Genomic DNA, 21,516 nt, shown 5'->3' with positions numbered 1-21,516 from the left:
CGAAGCTCGTCCGCTTGAGATCCCGCCAAAGCCTTTCAAGTACCGAGTTGCCCTGCCTGAAGGACTTTACTATCCGGTCCGGGACTTATCTTTTCGCCAAGATCGCGGATTCATCATCATTACTGTCGAATGGGATGACATTCCGCTCGCTTTGCGGTCCTTTTTCATCGATGAGACTTGGGAAGAGCTGCAGCGCTGGGTATCGGAACATCTAGGTGGGCAATGGGGGTGGTATTTTAAAGAGGCCAGCCAAAGATTTGAGAGTGAAAACGATTCAGAGGATTACTCAGAACTCCACACGGTCTCAGAGCTGCAGCTCAGCCAGCAGCGGGGACTGGTAGCAAGTTGGCCAGCTAGCGATGTGCCATTGGAGTCGCTCGATGCCGACGCGCGAGAGTGTGCGAGAGATTATATTATCGAGCACTTCGGGGCGGACGTATGGAGAACCGAAGCGCGACGGGCCGGACTGGTAGATAATGAGCATGCGCTGGATGATTAACCTTCATGATCGACGTGGCGATCGCAACTTGCGCTGGTGGGATGCACTGACGGGAACTCCAATATGGCTTCTGGAGGGTCAATATGGCATGCATTCGTATTGTCCACGTTTTTAGCACTGTTCCCGACCTGAGTTGGAGACAATTTAGACTAGACAGGGAGGAGAGGAACATTTCAATGCACCGAGCTGGTCAGTACCAGGAGAAGGCTAGCCCGTTGTCTTTTACCTTATGAGCCCTCTTACATGCAGCTGATTATGCCTGTCATAAACATACCTGGACGACGACAATGTCTCAATCAGCATTGCGCCTCGGTCGGCCGGCCAAATCTTGCGGCTGGTACGTCAGTAGGAGAACTACACCAAACTGGCGTCGAGCAGTCCGCACGACGATGTGGCGGAGGCTATCATCGACTGGCAGAGTCCCGGGCTGGTCGCAGCAGCACAGCTGTGGTGTGACCACGAGACCTCTCGAAAATAACCCGCTCTGCTGCCGTAGACGTCCCAATCCACCCCTGTCCAGGGTTGAAAGCTCCACTCGTACCTACAATGTCATGAAGAAGACGCTGATGGCGCCGTAGGTCACTAAACAGAGAGCCTCCGCGGCTGCCTGCCAGTCCATAAGAAGCTCTTGCAGCGCCTCTGTCACACTCGCACTTCTGGTCATGTCGCTCAATGCGGTAGTCCTCAATGTCGTACACTGTGAGTATCGGCATTCTCTTGCACGCGCCGCGCATACGCTTGGAAGTAGATCTCACTTGAAGCTGTGCTGTTGCAGATATGGAAGCCTTGCTTCAGCCCGTCCCAAATAGGAAGGAATGATGAGCTTCTGTTCGGTGTCATGATGCTTTCCTAATCGGGTAGAGTCTCCACCTTTGGACCAGCTCCCCAGGTTGGGGGGCCGTGCGACTGGAGGCTGCCGCTCTCGATTTCAGAAATTGCCTTTACAGGACGAGCGGGCAGAGTTCCCCGGGCATGGCCGCCGTGGAGTGCAATGATCTCGAGAGCTAGGACAAGATTTTCAAGCCTGCGCGCTTCATAACTAACAGGATTGGAAATCAACTTTTGGATTTCGTTCCGCTGAATGACCGCCTGAAAGGCCAATTATCAGTAGATGCTGGTCGCTGCCATCTCCAGTGCGCACATCACAGACATGCAGACCCTGCACACACTCTCGGCTCCCTCCTCCAAGGGCGAGGAGGCAGCGAGGCAACTGAGTGGAGGAAGTATCGCCTGAACACGATGACTACCCCCGCACGAGGAGCGTACCTCGCTCTGTCGCTTGTGCACTGTGAGAAGGATCGTGCTGCCCTGACACGCCGTGGCGAGTGAAAGTACTGACATATGCACAGCTGTCCCACTAATGAATTGTGCATGCAAATATCGTGTGATCCCGCTCTGCACCAACGCACACGCCAGCTGCCAGTCCCCAACCTCCTGTCAGACCCCAACCAGGGTTACATACGATGTGGCGCATTGTGCTTACTTTTCCATCTCGCCAAATCAAGTTGTGTGTGCGAGGAAGAGCATGTGTATACCTGATACACAGGGTCTTTTGTTGTGGGGCTGAAATGAAGCAGGCTGGCTGACACTCGGGGGTCTCAGTGCACCAACACTCCCGAGTCTGCCTTCATGCGTCGACCTGAACGCCGTGCTCTTAGCCGACCTGCTTCACCACAACTCACGGGCCTAGATTCCACATGACCGCGACACGACCAGCATGCACTTTGAACTCCCGTCTCCAGGCCAGTCAGTTATGATAGCGCGCCAGAGGCGTGTCTGCATGGGCCACATGCCCTGTCGGCCAGTCCAGACTGCAGCAAACACGCTTCAGCGCCAGCCGTTGCACTCATCGAACTGGAGCCACCATTCGCATTCACGAAGGCGACGCTGCAGCGGTAGCTTGTCGCACTACGAGAAGCGCAATTCCTCACTCGGAACGGGTCCGCGTCTGATCGCTCGTCGCACCTCACTGAGCTGCGATCTGCGAATGATACGACATCGCATCGAACATCACAACCGAGGAAAAGCGCCAGGGTAGTGGTCTGGTGTGTGGTCTCCCACGCAGGCATTATTCTAGTCTTGGCTTCATGGTAGGTGTCACGGCTACAACTAACCTCTTCCTGCCCACAGCACAGCGAGAATCGGCGCGACGCCCTCCCGCTCGGCCGCAGATGTCGATGCGACAGGCGAAGCCTCGTGGACAACACCAAACACGGCAGGTTTCTGCACTCCCAAGACAACAAGCGAAGTCCTGCTCGAAACCATGATCGAACACAGAGGCGACAATTGAAGTGGTCATGACGGAGTCCCGTGTAGCGCATTCAACAGAAGCCTCTGTCGCTACAGGGCCACAGCCGAGACCTGCTACCGCGTCGGGCTCGTCCAGACGAGTCGACAACGACCAGCAACCCATCGAATCCCCAGCCATCGGAGACGTCCGCCACGTCACAAACCATGCGGCCAATGAGCTGGCTGCACACACCGCAGCTGGACAATTGCTGCTCCGATCAGAGAAAGACGGGGACAGACTACTGCCTGGCTACGGCCCAGAGAGACCAGAGGGACTAGAGAATGTCCCCGTGGCTTTGCCTAGTATCGCTGCCCTGGAGCTTCTATCAAGGGCAGTCACGATTGCCGGAACGACACTGGAGTTGTCGAGCATGCCCAGAGTTGCACTGCGCCACCGACTACTCCCCATGAAGTTCAAAAAGACAGTAGTGTGCACGAGCAGAGTGTTGGGGACGAGTATCGTGATGGCGGTAGGGAAGACGAGAACACTGGAGTGAATCACATCCCCAATGGTACAAGCACCACCATGGCTGGACAGGTCAATGGGACGCCCATGCCGAAGACGGGGTCGAGGATCCAGCGATGAGGACCACCCGCAACAAGACTACCTGCGCCCAACAGCCTCGTCAGCGAGGAGCTTGCGACCACAATGGACATCGACAACAATCATACCGCTGAGTCTGGCCTCTTAGATGAGTGCTGCCAGGGAACCTTAAGGCGCGATGACCTCCGCCATCATTCGCACGAGGCTGTTGGCGGCGATCACGGCAGTTCTTGCGGAACCCAGGGGCGGCGAGGACAGCCGGGAACCCACGATGCACGACAACACCAACTGTAGCGATGGGTCACGACGGCACCTTTCCTCAGGCCACAGAAGCCGGGAAGGGTGAGGCGGACGATCGCGCGAGTGATCGTGGCATTTGAGGCCTGGGTTCGGGTTTACATACCCTACCCCTTACCAATCCAGTACGTCAGTTCCCTGAGGCGATTTCATGCTCTGCACGAGGATTGCAGTGCGCTAATGATGCGAAGGGCTCCCCACGATGTAGGCATCGTGCAAACCTCAATGTACAGCTGCCGCCAGCGGCGATCAAACATGTGGGGCACACAGGTGTTTCTGAGCCCACGGAGCTGATCATGCTGATGCATTATTCGGTTGTGCGAAAATACCTTCCACGAGCACTTTCCGAGCAGAACACACTTCCCAGCCACCGCACGCTCTGAGGCGAAAAAGGACTAGAGACAGTTGAAGGGAGCTCGCTCAAGTCACGCCACCATTCGCTGACAGAACTCCATCACCCTGTCTCCGTCCAGACCAGCCTTGGGCCACTGGATAGGATCATGAACTGCAGCACCATGCCGCTAGTCATACTGGAAAAACTTGAGCCGGTGTGGGGATCGTCGCGCAGCAGCCCCAGATCACTCGCCAGTCCAAATAGGATGTTGCGCTCCGACCTCAAGGGGCTTGACCGGTGCGCGATGACGTCAAAGAACTCAATTGTCCGCCTGAACAGCCCAGACAGCACTTCGGAATCAACAAATCTCGTAAGAAGTGAGTCGGTGTAGCAGGCGGCCAGGGTGAGGAGGTTGCCCCATTGGCTAGAGTCGAACGAGTCAGGTCTTCTCAATGCAGTGTCGAGAGTGATCGACAGTGAGTTACTTACGCGTGAGCAGTACCAAAAATGTTGGTTACAATGATGCGCTGCTTGCGCGGCATGCCATGGAATGCACTGGTGCTCTGGATCAACGCCTCGATGCCAAGCCGGGCATAGTTAAGCGTGCGGGGGTCGAACCCCTCGGGAACCGACTTGTCGCCGATGTTGATTGCCAATTTATGGAAGCTTTCTGGTGGGGGAAGTCGAGGATCTTTGTACGCGCCATATGGGATAGGCTCCTTCTCGAGCAAATGTCGTACGAAGGGGCGATAGATAATGACCTGTGATCCCCAGTATTTTGCACGCAGGCGAGCAGAGAGGATATCGCCAGCAGGCGGCTCATCATCATGCCATCTGAACGCGGCAGGGACCCAGATATCGCGGGATGTCTTCAGTTGGGTTTGGAGACCATGAATGCCTTCGTCGATCGTCTCCGGGGACGAGGGTCGATGTATCTTGTCCGGATTATACAAGTGGCTGTGGATCTCATTGAGCTGACGCCTGAGATGAAGCTGGGCAAAATAGCTGCCGCAAACTTCGGGAGTGTAGCCATGGGCTGTCACAAAGGTTGTGTTCGGATAAGGCATGTTGTCTTCGTGCTGCAGAATGGGACTCTGGGACAGTGGCAGCTCCGCAAGGATGTCACTGAGCACAAAGATGTCAGCAGGCGCCCAACGTTAGTAAGTTGGACCTGTCTCTTACCTTTCCAGCTGCAAGCAGGTCCAGTACGCCAGGAGCACCTGGTTGTCCCTCCTGGACTCTTGAGGCACATACCCATCGCCCATCTTGATCTCGTGGAATCGGTATAGGCTCCTGCTTCGAAGTTAGCGCTGCTCAGTGCCAGCTATGGTGATTTTGACTTACGTCCTCATGACCTCCTGCAGAACAGTGCAGCCCTGTTCGATGTATGCCCAGCTTTCCACAGCCCTCGCGAGTTGCCCATGATACAGACCAGCAAGGACCCAAGCATAAACATGCTTGAGACTGATCCCGCCTAGATGGCTGCCCAGAATGTCCGTTGCCAGTGCGAAGTACTCAAGTCCAGGAATAACGTCGTAGTTTCGCTTGATTGGTGTCGGACGCACCCCCGTCCCGTTGCCCTGCATAGATTTACGGCGACTGGGCATGGCACGGTCGTATGGGTCTTGTGGCGAAGGCAATCCAGAAGACTGAGAGTGAGAGATGAACCCAGGCGGAGAGCCGTGGATCGGAGACATGGCGCCACCATTTCGCATGGAAGGCGATCGATGTGGCTGGGCCTCACCTTGTTCCGTGACAATGTCAGGAATCCTCTGCTTGTGGAGGCAAATCTTGCCCAGCGCACAAACGAGCAGAACGATGGCGCTCGTTATGCTACGGAAAGGATGGCCGGGTTTAAAGATGTTGAAGGATGGTAGCGGATCATCGCCGCCAGGTGAGCGTTTCCTCTTGGCACCGACAGCCTCGGGCAGTGATGCAGCGGCAGATGTTGGCTGGCGTACGAATTTGGGGTTGCTGCTTGATCGCACACTCGACTGCTGCGTATGCTGGGGGATCTCCTTGAGAAAAAGCACAACCAGCGCATCCAGCTCCTCCAGTATCATGACCGGGTGCATGTTCAAGATGTTCTCCTTGAAGCTGGTGACATATTTCCACACAGTCGAATGCGAAAATCCTGGATTTCCGTCCTTGCCAATGACGCCGCCGTTCAACGTCATGCCTGAGGCCGGGGAAAGCCGTCCGGTCTGGCCCCAGACTTCTGATTTGAGTGCTGAAGACTGTGTCTCCGAGCTATCGTCTTGGAAATCGGTCATGATGTTGTCTGCTGGTTGGTCTGTGTGGTCTGCTGGGGCATGTCCTCCCCCAGAGCCTTCTCCGGCCCCGCATACGCGCAGCAAGCCGCGAGCCCTTTCCTGTCGAATCGGGAACTCTTCAACATAGCCAATGTGTTCGGCAGCGAGATGAGGAGCAACCAGCCGGCGTATCGACTCCCACTTCAACAACAATCCTGCCGAAGTAGTGTGGTTTGCGGGCAGCTTCGTCTTGCCTGCGACTGGTGGCCCCGGCTTTTCGTCGCTGTCATTGTGTTCCCAGATTCGGATCGTTCTTTCTGCCTTGTCCGGATCCATGGCTCCATTGTTTGCCGCACATTCGTCCTCGGCACGTCGGTCATCGGGAGACGGATGGTCGTACGGGCTTGCATCATCTTGATAGTCGTCACCCTCAATCGACTCTATATCAGAGTGTGCAGCGCCATTCTGGTGGCTTACGTGGACTCCGCTCTCCAATCGACCAAGGCAGTTGTCAATCTTGTCGACCCTCTGCTTCAAATCATCTCTCAAGCCATTCAGGACATCCAGTATGTCAGCGCTAGCTTTGTCGGATCTGCGATACCCTAGATTAGTATTCTGCACCCGGATGTTTAGTTACTCTGCACAACTTACTGCTTGGGTTGTGGGTCGCGGACCACGCATGGGATGTTTCGTTCTCTGCAAGTCTTGCACGGTTTCGACTCATCACACTTGGATTTGAGCTGACGACACGAGTCACAAACCTATGAAATTGAGGTCAGTATTGTTTAGCTGCACAGCACGCAGGAAGGCCCCATACCTGAGATGCTCTCGTCGCCTTCCGTTTGGCACTTGCGGCTTGGGCAATCTCGACTGGCATGTGGTATGTCATGGGCGGCGGTGCAGGACCTGGGTGACCCCAATGGCCGTACTGGCCCCCGTCGTACGGGTTATGATGAGGCACTGGTGTCTGAGTCGCCGTGTGCGGAGCTGAGGGAGGCCGTATGGTCCGGTCGTTGTGAAAGGTCTGTCCATAAGGCCGTGGAAGTCCGTGATAAGTGCCGTGAGGTGTTGGAGAAGGGCCGACGATTGAGTGGCCCGTCCTACTGGCATGTTGCGGCTGGGGGAGCAGTGGAGCGTCTGGGTCTGGCTTCACCATGGACTCGTCTATGCCTAGAATGCGAATTGGCATCCGCGCTGAATGAGGATGACCTTCGTTGTGGGCAATGGGCGTACCGATAGCGCTCGCCATGGCCCCACGGCGCGGTGGCTCTGCTACGCGTGCGAAGTGCGTAGTAATTGGTCTGAAGAATGATGAGAAGCACGAGGTTTCTCCGGTGGCGACCTCGGCGAAGCCTGTATGTGTCTGAACTCGCTAGGTGGGACTGAGATGGGCAATCCGTATTCCATGCTCGGACTTATGTATGGAGCAATGCCGCCAGGACGAGCAGCGTCAGGAGACAGCATGTGACGCGGATCCATCCCTGTTATGTGATGTAATTACATGACCTGTCTCCGGGTCTCACCCACGGAATCAGTGCGTTGTGGATCTGCTGTATCGCGGAGGCTGGAGCAAGGACGAGCGCCACCCGAAGAGACGCACTAGCGTCAAACCAGGAACTGCAAAGTGTCGGCGACTTCTTTTCTTCTTTTAGAGACCTTTATCCAATTAGGTTCAAGGTAGTAGAGGAGGACGACCAGCGTCTGCGCAGCTGCACCGAGTGGGACCCGCTGCACCCTGAAAGCGTGGGGTGCCGACCCCCACGCGACGAGCCGGTCAGCTCGGCTGCCATCCATGGATGGCACAATAGGGTGGGCCATCTTGGCATTCCAGCTGCCCCACACAACTCATTCTTCTCGGGTACGCCCACCACTCTGCCCTGCGCGGGCCGACAGCAAGTGTGCAGCGCATTGCTATCAGAACCCTGCGACGCCCTGGTCGCTCGATCATTGGCCCGCTGCAAGGTTCGTTCGGCGGAGAGTTCTTGGGCCGCGCAGGGACAAGAGGGTTTGCGCTAGCCCCTTGCTCGGCATGAGCAGCGGAGCGGTGCATTGCCGCTCGGTTCCTGGCTTCATTGATAGAATACCTCTCATGGTCGGGCGCAGCATACGCGTGAGTGACAACCTCAACTTCGACATAGATGGGCACAGGTTGGTATCTTGCAGGGCTGCAGACAAACGGCGCAGCCGCACCAGAAGATACAGGGAGGAAGTGAAGTTGGTGGCGTGCGGCCATTGACAAAAGTTCATTCGTGCTTACAGCATCTTGTTGGAGGCTGTCCTCCACTGTGTTGGCTCGGCAGGGTACAAGTGATGAAATGTGGGGCAGCCACCATTTCTCCGACAGGCCCGGGCTTGCGCTCGTCTCCAAGAGTTGGCTCTCATGTTGCCAAAGATTGCAACGGTGTTGAGTTGTGGCAAAGACTTTTCTGAGATGGGAGGATGGACGAGGGCAAAAGTGTCTGGTCAATGTCGCAGTGCGGCACTGGGTTGGGACAGCCTTTTTCAGCAATTGGAGCCAGTGCTAATGGATGCGAGCCCGACCGAGGCGGGCTCTGATGCCTTTACGCTGAAGTTATTTGCCGATGACGGAGATGGCGGTAGTGTCAACTTGGCACCGCAGCTTAGACGGCATACGCGCTGAGGCGCCGAGCTGTAGTCGGGGTTTCCCGCGCCACACTCGCAAGAACGGCCTCAGAGCAAGGGACCAGCAATCATCGACCAGGGTCGCATCACGCAATTGACATCCAGTCAGGATCATCAATGCAAGGCGATGCCTCCAGAAGACAGCCCGCGACGTGCTGGGCGTTGCGCGGAGACTGGACAAATGGGTATTAGCTGGTTGTTTTATCTGGTGGCGTCCTTCACACACGCGAGACAGACTGGCTACCAGTAAATGTCAGAGTACGTTCAGTGGTTGTAGATGTGTCGGGCCGCCTTTGGGACCCCACGATCAAGGACAAGCCTGCTGGTTGAAGGAGACGTGTACTGGGGCTTGATTCAGCTGGATGACACGTGGTGGCAAGGGCCATGCAGACTGCAAGCCAGATCATGTCAACCATCCTGCAGGGGTGTTTCCCTCATTTGATAGCAAGGATCGGCTCACGTCGAGCAGTGGTATGCAAATAGCCAATGACGGTGTCACTGGTGTTATGAAGACGACGAGGGTCTGATGTATGCCATTTGCAGTAAACTCGAGCCTATCCATTGGCCCAGAATGGTATCAAACGATAGGGCAGCCTTGCAACAGCATGATATCCTGTAGAGAGCACATCTAAGACCCCAGAGCTTTGCGGAATCCTGCCGACTCATCTTCCCGAGTTCCGAATATTGTGCCGCCCAGAGATGCATGCAAGGGAAAGGTTTGTGCTCAAGGCACGCGTGTATGGGCGGTCGCTTTGCCGTCGTACTCTGAGCGGTAATGATGGTATTGGCGGCGGCGACTAGGTGTTTAGTGTGACTGATCATACAGATCGAGTCGCGTCAAGGCCAGTTTATCAGTCTGCGAACCAATCCCGACGATGGTCTGCCCCAACTGAGCTGCGGCGAGGTCGTTCCGCTTTGGGACTGATGTTCAGGGCGCTTCATTTGCGTCGGTTGAACCGCGGCGGGAACGTCCTTTCCCTGCGCCAACCGCATCTTAGGGGGGGGGGGGGGCTCTCCACGGCAAGCATCGATGCTTTGGATGATATTCGCACCTGAAACACTACCAGAAGAATTGTAACTTCCGGTCCGTTCGAATGGCCCGAGCCAGCAGCCAGCAGCCAGCCTCATCCTTCGCCGACAACACTATATCACTGAAAGCTGTCATCCTCGCTCCTCCAGGAGATGAGCTGCTGGCCATGCGCGGACTCTGGGAAGTGAGATGATGGTTTTTCGCGAGAATTAAGAAGTGGCCTATCTCGGATGGATGCGCTTTGTGAACGTTGGCAGGGATTTATGTCCGTATGCATGATCGCAAGGTTGCAAACATGTGAAGGTATCGTCCTAGGCACAATCCGCAGCATGGCAGATGCATCTCACAACCTGAACATACATGTTGCTGTCACGTGTTACCGAAAATGAAGTGATGACTAGAGCATAATACCCGTTGGGATGAAACCTTGACCATTCCAAAGTAAAAGAATCGGATAGGGGACAAGTTGGCGGTGCTCCTTCCTGGCACTCGAACATCACACTTCCACGATGGAGGGTTTAAAACCTCATCAAGAGCTGGACACATGCGAGAACAGTTTGGCTTAGACGCAGTACGCTTCACAGGGTTCATGGATCGATGCTGGTTTTATCTACCTCATTCTTGTTCTACTAGGACGTGCGAGACGGTCGCAGCTGGCGCCCGCGCCTTCGTGGTCGCCTTCGCGGCTGCTCGATGTTACTTATCAAGCCCTCTGCTGATTGAAGACTTCCCAAGACAATTGACCGTATCAATCCAGTAGGAAAAGTCGAAGCCTCGCACGGCACCGCGATCTCAGTCTCTGCCTCCGTTGGTGAGTCCGCGACCAAATGCTCCGAGCTATCCTCGAACGACTGGCGAGCTCGGGGTGCGACCTGTTCCCATACCTTGTACCAAGCCCCGGGCTTGACGTGGGAATTCTCAGCAGATTATGTTTCCGACAAGCCCACTCTTCACAACAGTAGTTGACGTATGAATAGAATGCTCGAGACACCAGCGCTAGTGAAAGAAGATCTGAGGGCTCTTGGAGGTAGTGTAAGACACGTAGACAAGCTTTTGCGGGCAGCGCTCTCAAGGGAGTGTTGTCCGGGATCAGCTCTTGAGAAGAATCCCGCACAGGGAGGTCAAATGCTGTCGGGCAGCTGGCGAGCTTCTCGATGAAGCTGATCCATGATGCAGGGTCATACTTCAGTTTGTTCCCCTTCCCTCGGTGTACAGGGTGCTCCTCTTTTGCTTGAATCAGCGCTCTCTGACAGCTGATGTGGGCTGTATGGCCCTCGTGTGAGGTGCATATCTGCGCATGACCACGCCAAGTTTCGCCCTCTGCGCCTGAATCAATTGGCGTGCCACAGATGCAACACTCCGACTTTGGAGCATCTTTGGCTGGTGAAGTCATCAAGGGAAGTATGTCGTCTTCCGCACCATCGGCATGCGGCGAGAGGGACAACGTTATATAGGCCAGAAGCAAGCTTGCCACGTGGAATTGCTGAATCTGCAGTCCGCTGGCCCTCGCGATCGGGACCAGTGCCGTGTGGGCCAGCTCGGCTGAATCAAGTCGTGAAGTATGGAAGGAAGCAAGGCGTTGCTTGGCGTCAGCAGTGAGTTGAGACTGCGGGCAGAGGGCTGGCTGAAGGTGCCTGTTGCTTGAACGAAGATTGTCCTCCTCATCAAGCACATGAACGAGACGCCGGACAAGATGGTGGTCCTCTCTCCTGACACTTTGATGTCGACCTTGCACGACGAAGAGTCTGAGAGGGACATAGAGCACCATAGACGCTCTCTTTTCACCCATGTCACCCGTCTCATCCAGGCCGTCCTCATCCAGGCCGTCCTCATCCAGGTCGTCCTCCTCACCAAGGTTGCCCTCTTCACATGTGAGACCATGTACGTGCCTGTCGTCTTCAGCGTCGGCCGGTTCGAATATCGTGTCGCCAGGCAAGCGTCGATCAGCCTCGGCGCTCGCGGCCACGCGTTCGAGAAACGTATTCGAGCAAATGCGTCTGGAGTAATGAAATGGAGCGTGACGCTCAAAGGCACGTCTTGACAAAGCTTCCACGTCCGGACGTAGGAGAATCCAGGTAAATACCGTCACGAGGAACGTGTGCTTCTCCCAGGATACGATATTGCGAGCCATGTTCCTGAAGGCGATGGGTGCGGACTCGTGACTGATCTCAGTGATGGTGGTTGTACCACCGATCTCCGGGATACTAGCAGGATCTAGACTCCGTCGATAGGAGTGACATGGTTTGCGAGAAGTCGCAGTGCAAGAATTGGGCCTCAAGGAGCCCAACTCAGTAGACATCGATGCTGAGGGACGGTGCGGTTCGGATGGCCATGTTGTCGGTTCGAGATCGCGCGAAGGTGCGGGGACGAAGGATATCTCAATCGACAAGCTTGAAGCTGAAGGAATATGGAAGGATTGGCCAATGCGCGCCATATCGAAGGCGGCTGTGGGGGTCTGCAGTAGAGAGATCGTTGAGGGGTAGTATGAGAACGCGAAAAGACGAAGAATCGGGTGCGAGGATCGGGCTCGCGATCACCTTTTATCGTTGGAGCCAAACCAGGGCTGCAAGGCAATGCTGCTCAGCCTGGGGACGGGGACCAGGGTAACCTGGCACCTCTCAGTTCTTGGGCTGCAGGTAAAATTGCGCGGCATGATGACTGACCGTAGGTATCTCGGACAGGGCCGAGGTCGATAACCGAGCCGCCGTGGCAGCCCCCCTCCCCGAAAGAGAGAAGAGAAGGGAACCTACGCGACAAGGCTGTGAACAGAATCAAACATCATGTCAAGGAAACTGCCTTTTGGGGGGTGGGGGGCGTGTGACACCTAGAAGCCTGCTAAAATCTAGGCCACCACCAGCTAGCAGTTCGGTCAGTGGCAACACCTTTTTTCGCCTCTAGTGAGAGCGCTTGGTGAGCGTGTAATGGCATCACTCCGGAAGCCGTTGCCAGGGAAGGCAGTGGGGGAGGCTTGGCTTCGACACAGGTAACCAGCCTTGCGATCGTGCGTACTCGACCATTGCAACGACGTCAGCTTGCTCTGCTGCGTGCGCCTGGAGGTCGCGTCCGGCGCAGGGGACATAGATGTTCTGGGATGGTTCATACGCCAGCCAAGTCGGGAGGATGCGTCGATCGGCAGGGGAGCCGGCACGCCACGCATATGAAGTTGGACGGAAACGCGGGTAAGAGAGAAGGCTGCTGCGGAAGGAAGGGCTTGGAAAGGGGGGCTGGGAGGGCTCTACAGCTCACAGCTCGAGTGCCCATGTTCGAGAAACGCTCCTTCTTTCCAGGCTAACAGTACCCGGCAGCAAGAAGGAAGGCTCCGACGGAGGGGAACAGCAGGCAGAGGAGGGGCCTGTTGTGCGAACAGAGAATGGTCAGCGCTTCGTTGAGGCAGGAGCGAGAAGGGACCGGGCAGGGTATGCCTGAACGGAGGACCACTACAGCGAGTTACGCCTAGCAACGTCACGCTGTCTAGGTGCCTGCTTGTGACCAAGCGTGCTGGGCACCCTCTACTGAATGCTGCTGGGCGACCTCGGGGCGCACACTACACATAGCCCTAGGCACGCCACAAGCCAATGGGACGGCGCTCGTGAGACCTCTGTGCTGCTCCCGCCTTTGACTCGCGCTCGAGGACAAGCAAGACTGCGTGGCGGTCCCCCGCTCTCAGATGCTGAGTGCCTCGCCTTGACCAACTTCTTCGGACGAGCGGATGTGATAGTGAAATGCCGTGACGCGTGTGGGATTGAAGGACACTTCATCCGGCACGGTGTGCTCTCTGCATAGCATCATAAACATGGCTTGGTAGCTTCATGCAGCAGCTGTGACTCCTGTACTGGGCTCATGTCCTAATCAGTGGGCCCGCCGTGCCACCACTTCCTCTCAGCATCTATCTTGATGGAACCACTGTGGTCCAACACGACAGGATCGGGACTTTTGCGTCGTTTTTCCCACGATATGAAGTACGTCCTCAGCCCCGAGAATGGTGGCCCAGTGGGGATAAGTTGTCCCCTTTGCCTGGCGGCGTCCGCGTCATGGGCCTAGCATCCCATGGTCAAGATTCACGCTTATGACTGACATGAACGCCAAGCGGCAGCTGCGTATGTCCAAGGGCGCAAGTCCCCTGCAACAATGGGGTGCAGTGCCCGACTCTGGCCCTCAAGACATTGAAGGGGGCCATCCGAGTGGTGCAGAGGCTTCACGACCAGCCCATTACTGCCAACAGAACTGTGGATGCATATGCCTTGCATCCAAGCCATTGCTCACCCTGTCCGCACGAAGCCTCGCCTTCCCCATGTCGACCCTGCTGGATCCAGTCACCTGCAGTGCTAGGCTGCGCCGGGAAAGGAGCCCAGAGGGTAATACATCCCAGCTCCAGCGATGTGGACAGTCCAACAAGACGAAACCAAGCTACGCAAGCTAGCAAGGACAAGGGCGGGAGAAGCAGTCGCCAGTGGGCAGCCTGTCTCTCAGCCCGTGTCAGTAGGGCTCTCTGTATGCGGGCTATGGGCTGCGGGGGGTGATCAGCGCACAACAGCAGATGGGACCCCTCCCACAGTGGTGGCGTCTGAAGCCTCGAAAAGGCCCTACTGCCGGCCGACGCTTTGAAGAGTGACTCTAGCGCGGAGGCATCCATTACCACCGCAGGGCACTCAGGCTGGCGATCGGTCCTGCTGTGCGATGCTCGGCCTCTGGCCAGGACGAACCGCCGGATCGCCAGCTAGGGTTCTCGCCAGAGGCAGATGAGCCAGACACGGGATGCTGTTGTTATTCTTCATGGGTATACCGTGAATTCAGCGGTGAAAAAGGCTCAGGCATAGCACTGGCCGGCCTTGGCTGACCAGAATCCGAACACGGCGAGCGTGGCACCGATAAGAGCCGTCACCACCGCGCATTCCAGATGGTGTCCGGTCACAACAGCCTACAGGCAGTATTCATCACACTCGGTGACTTTGCACGCAACAGCAGCTACTTTTTTTTTCTCACTCAGGAATATGTGCCAGTGTTCATCATGTTCGGGAAGTGTGAGATCAGGGGCGTGACAGTTAGTGCATTCACATGATTACGATATGTTTGTTTGTGTGATGCGCTTAGGGCATCAGAACCTGACAAACGGGGAACCCAGTGCTTATGGTTGTATCTTAAATAGACTTCAGGCCCGTTTGATGCAGCGGCGTATGAGTGATGACGCGCAAGCATCCCTTTCGCACTTTTTGCAGGTCTTCAATTCCTTCCTTATCTCGTTGATTTCGTCCATGCTGCCGAAACGTTTTTCAACTAAGGACTCCAAACCGAAATCACCGACTGCGCTGCGAGACCCATCCTCGTGAGTGATGATAGCAGCGTGAATGTAATCAAGGTTTGCGCCTTTTAGTGGTCGAACAAACCAGCTGAGATCCCTGACACTGAGGAATGACGCACAGCCCAGGCACGGAGAACGTCCTATGTGCTCGTAGTAGAATGTGTTGCTTGAAACAAGGTCGATCGACTCTACACCACTGGCCTGGTTCGTGTAGAAAATAAGTGTAGGGTTAGCGTCCACGTTGCAAGCCACGCCTTTGTCCCCTGGCTGGATGGGCTTTCGAGCACGACCAACAGAACGAGTCCCGAACTCATTATGAAACTGGTCTTGTCAGCTCAAGCTTCCCTGTAGAGGCTGCCGAAGACGTACCGAGAACCCGCCCATGTCCCACTTCACGACCATGAAACTGGCTCCGAGTGGCGCCAGTGGTATGAATATGCTCCCCAGCCGACAGTTCTTAGAAGCTTCTAACCACCTGTGAGTTCTGGTGGGGTGTGAGATGCTCTTCGTGTGTACATGCACACCAACAATGTCGTCGGTGGTTTGCAGCAAAAAGAACGTGATGCCAAAGCACTTCTGGAGCGGTACCCCATTCGCCACGATTGCCGATTCAGATTCGGGTGGCAGCAATTTGTTGTACGCGATTGTTGAGTTCGCGAGTAATATCTGCCCACCATAGTCATCCGGTGGCTTGACGTAGCACATCCCCGACTGACTCGTTAGCGTGCAGGTCTTCAAGGTTTCAGAGTGGCGCCCTTACCTGGAAGATAGCATGGCTATCTTGAAGACGGCTTGTCGAGTCGACCTTGCAGAAAAGGTAGATGTCAGTCCAGCCGTGAACACCTGCCTCACTCGCAGTACAGAGCTCGACGAGTCCAGAACAATCAAATTTCAGCCAGAGGTCTTCACTGGGCACGGCCGAATCCACCACTTTTGGATCTTCGCCGCGTTTCCATGAGCGGACACGCCTGAGGTCCCATCGCTTCTCCACCATCCAGGGTTTGGGCCTTAGAACTGAATGACGCAAATAAAGCCACCGGCGGGAGGTTTCATCTGCGAGATTGAATATTTGCATCATTATCTCAATCGGCAAGTACGGTGGCTGAGGTGAATGCTCATCCTGCTCTGCCCGGCTGCGTGGTCGAGGTGGATGCTCATCCTGCTCTGCCGGGCCGTACGGTCGAAGTTGACGCTGAGGCGGCTCTTCCCCGCTAGGCGCTTCATGCCCAGGCTCGTACAGTAGTTTCGGGGGTAAGAGCGGACCAGACCAGCATAGCGTCCAAGGCGATTGCGTGCGTAGGAAGAAAATAACGTAGCTGTCGGAATCAAGCACACTCTGCTTTTCGAAAGCATGGGATATGTCTTGTAGCCATTTGACGCATTTCTGATGTGCGCTCACGCTGCGACAATTAGGCGAGCACTGATGGCAGTTGATGTCTGCGCAATACGACCTCTGTGCTTCACAAGGAATCTCTTGAGGAGTGATCTCATGAGATCTCCTGAATGAACGGATCATGTGTGTTTTGCAACCGATTGGATGCTCGTCGTCAGAGGCCAAGTCAACTGAGAGATGATATTAATGTTTCGTCCTTCCACAGGCAGACTCCGGACTCACAGATGACGACCTTGCTATATATGTCGAGCTCCTCTTTGCATAAGCTGCAGAATGGATGGAGATGATTCCGAACATGTTCACGGCCAGTTGCAGTGACACGGTCTAGGAATGTCGTCATTTCGTTTGTTTAGGCGAAAATGTCGGCGAATGTGTACCGGTTGTTTGAACAGCTGCGAGCGAGCCATGGAGGAACAAGGTGCGACTGGTCTTTTATAAGCAAAGGCATAGCACCAGCAGAGTGGGCCAGGACCTGAACAGACATCAATGCCAGCAAAGTCCTGCACCGGCACGTAGCTATCCCTTTCTATGGCGATTAGGACCACTCAAGCACACTAAGCCACACTGCGTTGTTAGTCAAGCACTCACTGGGCAGGAAAGGGCACACAACGCTCTTCGCATGGTCTTGACCGGAGAGCCTGCACTGCACCTCGACAAAGGATACAGTGGGCCTCAGCAGCCGAGGTGGGCCACCTACCAGCCCATCAGGCTATCGCTGGGATACACTTGAAAGGCATCCACTCAGGGTGACTGTGTGCGCCATCTCACCGTGGTGGCGCAACCCGACATGTGGACAGTGGAGCTGTTTTAGGCTCCGAGCGGGATGTGTCCAGCGGCGCCCGGGCGTGCTTACAGGGAACGCCGTCTCGTAGCTGCCGTTGCGCGGCTGTGCGGCTCGTGTTCGATCTTGGCGCCTCGCACCATACTCAAGATGAGTGGCGCTCAGCGCTGCCACCAGAACGAGCACAAGCTGCCCTACGCCAACACCTCTTCAGAACACACACCAGGCACGCATGGTCATCGCCAGGTAAAATGCACCGAACGTGAGCAGTACCTGAACCACAGGTCCACTATGGAACCTGTGCCAACACGAGTAATGAGATGCAGAGAGATGGGCAGACAATGCTTATCTCAAACAGCTTTGCAAGGTGGTGTTGAACGTCATACATGCTATCTTTGCTACAGAATATTCGGCCTGGTGACTCGCAGAGACGTGACCGCCGCTTCGATTGCGGCCTTGCCACTGGGCCCTTGATCGTGGTAATTCAAGGCTGTGTGATCCATCGCTCGCTTCTGCGCTGATGGCGCTGGCTTGGCGAGGACAGACGTAGTGCATGCTACCCAGCAGCGTAGCGCTTGGCCAGGTCTCGAACTCGGAAAAGGCAATCCTCGATCTGGGCTTGTGGAGACAGCATCGCGAATGGCACATTCGCCAAACTGCCCGATCAATCAGAGCATGCCCTTCGCGAAAGAGGCAAAGCAGGGCCACATACCTGTGATGTCCGACAAGATCAACAGCAGGGTCCTGGTGTTTTTCGGGTCTGCCGCATGGACAGCGACCGACGCAAAGTATCTCCTGACGAACTATCTGATGTGTATGGGCAGCAGCGAAGTGGGCATTGGCGAGCCCATTTCTGCAGGCCCTTTTTGTCCGCTTGACGACGCAAAGATTGTTGCAATTGCCACGCTCTTCCTCCAGGATACACATGATTGGTGATGCTCGCATCGGCGGAGGAGTGTGCCGGGGGTTGGTGTGCAGAAACAAGTGCGAGGGAAGCATTCCTTCGTGCCGGCACTCACTTATCGGAGTATCAAGTGAAATGTCCTTGTTTTTTGCTAGCACTGACAAGCAAGCAAGTCTGCATCGGGTACTTCTTGGCAGGGCATGATTGCGGGAGCGAAGGTGCTTCGCACTGGCCGCACTAGTGGGCACTCGCATGACCAATAGAGTAGTCTATGGCATGGATCAGCCACCACCTCGAGCATCCCTCCGATAGGGCCTTGCGCTTCTGTCTGTGCCCCTGGACCACCCCAACCCGCGGTTGGCGCTTATGCACGTCCATGAGCCAGGAACCGGACCGGGCTCCGCGCAGCAGCACCGACCTGTAGGGGCCGTGCTTGGCCTTGGCTCACTCGGCCCGAGAGCGTCGCTGGTGGGACCGCTGCTCGCAGACTTCGAGCAAGACTGACCGGGCTCGTGAGTCGACGGGGGCAAGCACTACGTCACATCTCGGTTGTGAGGACAGGGGTGACTCAGGTCGATATGCGAAGACTCGGCGCGGGTAATGTGACCACATGCGGCAGACGTATTACTCGCCCGCGCGACAATATGGGCTGTCGGGTCGTCAGCTCAAGCCATGCGAGGCGGGCCAGGTGGACACAGAAGGCTGGTGGTTCTGTGGCGGGGATCGTGGATAGGGTAGTGAGGCTGGCGCGGGCGCGGGGCAGCAGAAGTGAGGTGGACTGGCGGGCCGCGTCTGCCTTGCCTCGTCGGCTGCTGAGTCCCTTGTCGGGAGCTGTCCTTCTTGTCGAGAGTGTATGGAAATTTGGCGCAGGCACCAGACAAATATCATCCAAGCGCAGGCGCAACCATCCAACGTTGGCAACTGGACTCTTGTTAACACGCGCTGGCTCTATTCTACGATGCTTGAGGGGCGGACATTGTCCGCATGCACAGGTATAAGTGATCAAGACATTGTGGAAACCCTGGTGCGATTGGAAGTGCCGATGGGAGAGTTTGCCTAGACTACATACATCGCTTGTCGCGCAGACCTGTTGCTTACTCCATTTGGGCAGATGGGCTTGTTGCATATGCTGGGATGAGATTAGTCGCCTCAGACCCCACCCCTACTACAACACCACCACCACCACCATCATCTTGTGTGCTGTGCTGTCCGCTTGCTTGGATCTCCTTAAGTAGCGAGCTGACCAGCTCCAGTTGAGCCAAAGAGGCTCTGATAAGTGTCTCGCATGCGACGAGCGTCTGAGAGATGGCTGGACAAGCCCGATCGAATGACTGAGGTTCAGGCACGGCCTCAGCCGCATTGGTCGCTGTGGCTTTCTCTTTTCGGTTGTTGATCTTCCCATACCAATCAATGCACAACAAGAATATTAGCCACGCGCAGAGTCTGCACCAGAGTCTTGCCAGCTCCTCTATCTGTGACGACACTGCTGAGGCTCCCGTCAACATTACACCGTCCTGTGGTCTCGTATCGTAAATATTGGCGAGCGCTACATAAAACCCGAACACCAGCCGGATGCACCGGAAGGATTGAATCCATAGAGATTCAAATGTCTCCTTCGCACGTTTGTGACCAAGGATTTCGGACATGGCGGAAAGGTTATATGGGATATTGGTAATCTCGAAGCTCAAGAAATATGATAGTCGAGGAAAAGGGAGTAGTGTCTGGAATGGAACATAAGTATTAGCAGCTGGTCCATGGGAAGTTAAGGCCTTTTTAAAAAGAATCTCATTGGCCCTGCAATACGGCGAGGTACATACCAAGGAGATGTAGCTGCAGGAACAAGACGCGATGTGGTGAAACAGGTCCTGCCAGTGCCTTGGCTTAGCCGGTTCCTTACAAATCTTGCGAACAAGAGATACCGAGTGCCAGAGGTAGAAACCCATGGCGATGGCTGTGAGCCGCTCCCCGTGCGCACGTCGGTGGCAGATGCGTTCGAACAGATAGGCACGCCCTGCGAGAATGTCGGTGATCACGATGTAGGCAGCATCGAAACCGAAAGCGGTGCCCTTGACCAGATTACTGGTTCGCATTTTCCAATCATCCTGCGTCTCTGGAGTGAGCTCTTCCCAACGTTTCTCGCGGGACACCCGCCCGAATGCCAGTGGAGCCAGAGAAAAATACGTGATGAGGAAGAAGGCTATGGACCCGATGATGAGCCCGATGCTCTCCTGTGGCAGGCCTGTGACATAGGTTAAATTTTCTAGGACATCCGCCAACTTGTATATGGCAACAGCCAACTGTTGTCGAAAAAAGGCCGAGCCGAGTGACTGAATCGTGACCATTTCGGCAGTGTCGCGGTCGCTTGGTAGAAGGACGATGGTGGAAGAGAGGCGAAGGCCGAATAGAGGAGATGGGATCGGTGATGGTGGCTGCCGGGTGCGAAGTTTGTGATCGATGCGGGGATTTCGAGTGAGAGACCAGGTCGAGAGAGTTCAGTACTGGAGACAGGCGGGATTGCCACTGATATCAATTTAGTATGGGCCAACGCCCAGGGTCGCAAGGCAGGCGGACGAGTGTGGACCGTGGCCTGCCATCATGGTTCTCTTGTCCATCCAGTCAAGGATATGGCTCCCGGCATGAGCCTGCTCGTCAGCAGCACATGGTACTGGACGGAGCATACGGGTGGCGACCAGGGGGCACTCGGGAAGAGCGGCCGTGTGTACAGAACGAGGTGGTTCATCGAGCGCAGGAGCCTGTCCGTGGACTGCGCCGTGCCGTGACGCTCGTGAATGGCGTGACCAATGAAGGAGAGAGAGAGTCGGTCCTTGTCCAATCGCGCTCCGTGGTTGGAAGCGATCGTCCAGCGAGAGACGCTGCCCTGGGTGCTGTAGCCGTCGACGAGTGCGAATGTAACATCGGTGGGATCTTCGCTGTGCTGGACTTGTACACCGCTTCCCTCTGGTGCGGGCCGAGGTCCTCGATGACGGAGGAGCATATGCTTTCAGGCGGGGGGAGACGACAGCTTGTAGTGTGTGTGACACTGCAGACAGTACTGCCCATGTCTTGTGGGAGTGAGGACCACCGAACACATCCACAAGGCCTGCCTCAAGCACCTTGCACATGCAGGCTGCGCGGAGGCTTACCTCCCTAGGTCGTCGAGCATGCTCAGTGCTGCATGATTTCGGAGGTCTAGATCGTACCCTGCCGTGAGAGTCCACGACCAGGAGGGCGTGATGATATCCTGGCCCTGG

General features: G+C 55.8%; 6 protein-coding genes across 6 annotated transcripts; all 6 read right to left on the bottom strand.

Moving 5' to 3' along the window:
- Nucleotides 1-1,348: 1,348 nt before the first annotated feature.
- On the bottom strand, nt 1,349-2,927 carry B0I36DRAFT_356650 (uncharacterized protein; the record flags this gene model as incomplete). The annotated part of the gene is made up of 4 exons (XM_046157659.1): nt 1,349-1,503; nt 1,766-1,856; nt 2,431-2,572; nt 2,614-2,927. 4 exons carry the CDS (start codon nt 2,925-2,927, stop codon nt 1,349-1,351), a joined length of 702 nt encoding a protein of 233 aa, XP_046004044.1.
- Nucleotides 2,928-4,448: 1,521 nt separating this feature from the next.
- B0I36DRAFT_356649 (uncharacterized protein) lies at nt 4,449-7,464 on the bottom strand (the record flags this gene model as incomplete). Its single annotated transcript, XM_046157658.1, has 6 exons — nt 4,449-5,088; nt 5,146-5,256; nt 5,308-6,653; nt 6,693-6,807; nt 6,867-6,976; nt 7,033-7,464. 6 exons carry the CDS (start codon nt 7,462-7,464, stop codon nt 4,449-4,451), a joined length of 2,754 nt encoding a protein of 917 aa, XP_046004043.1.
- A 3,169-nt stretch (nt 7,465-10,633) lies between these two features.
- B0I36DRAFT_59594 (uncharacterized protein) lies at nt 10,634-12,567 on the bottom strand. The gene is made up of 3 exons (XM_046163071.1): nt 12,552-12,567; nt 11,132-12,496; nt 10,634-10,955 (listed from the first exon to the last, which is right to left on the bottom strand). Exons 2-3 carry the CDS (start codon nt 12,320-12,322, stop codon nt 10,839-10,841), a joined length of 1,308 nt encoding a protein of 435 aa, XP_046004042.1. The 5' UTR covers nt 12,323-12,496; nt 12,552-12,567; the 3' UTR covers nt 10,634-10,838.
- A 2,879-nt stretch (nt 12,568-15,446) lies between these two features.
- B0I36DRAFT_342294 (uncharacterized protein) lies at nt 15,447-17,062 on the bottom strand. The gene is made up of 3 exons (XM_046156075.1): nt 16,803-17,062; nt 15,948-16,750; nt 15,447-15,898 (listed from the first exon to the last, which is right to left on the bottom strand). Exons 1-3 carry the CDS (start codon nt 16,918-16,920, stop codon nt 15,518-15,520), a joined length of 1,302 nt encoding a protein of 433 aa, XP_046004041.1. The 5' UTR covers nt 16,921-17,062; the 3' UTR covers nt 15,447-15,517.
- A 2,115-nt stretch (nt 17,063-19,177) lies between these two features.
- Nucleotides 19,178-20,105, bottom strand: B0I36DRAFT_342291 (uncharacterized protein). Its single transcript, XM_046156074.1, has one exon. The coding sequence runs from the start codon at nt 19,909-19,911 to the stop codon at nt 19,360-19,362; it is 552 nt and encodes a 183-aa protein (XP_046004040.1). The 5' UTR covers nt 19,912-20,105; the 3' UTR covers nt 19,178-19,359.
- On the bottom strand, nt 19,922-20,607 carry B0I36DRAFT_370348 (uncharacterized protein; the record flags this gene model as incomplete). Its single annotated transcript, XM_046159899.1, has 2 exons — nt 19,922-19,986; nt 20,163-20,607. The coding sequence occupies 2 exons, from the start codon at nt 20,605-20,607 to the stop codon at nt 19,922-19,924; spliced, it is 510 nt and encodes a 169-aa protein (XP_046004039.1).
- Between the last annotated feature and the right edge of the window lie 909 nt (nt 20,608-21,516).

This window comes from Microdochium trichocladiopsis, assembly GCF_020744255.1.
Source record: "Microdochium trichocladiopsis strain MPI-CAGE-CH-0230 chromosome Unknown B0I36scaffold_18, whole genome shotgun sequence".
Lineage (NCBI taxonomy): Eukaryota > Fungi > Ascomycota > Sordariomycetes > Xylariales > Microdochiaceae > Microdochium > Microdochium trichocladiopsis.
This window is presented reverse-complemented; position numbering and strand designations above follow the sequence as displayed.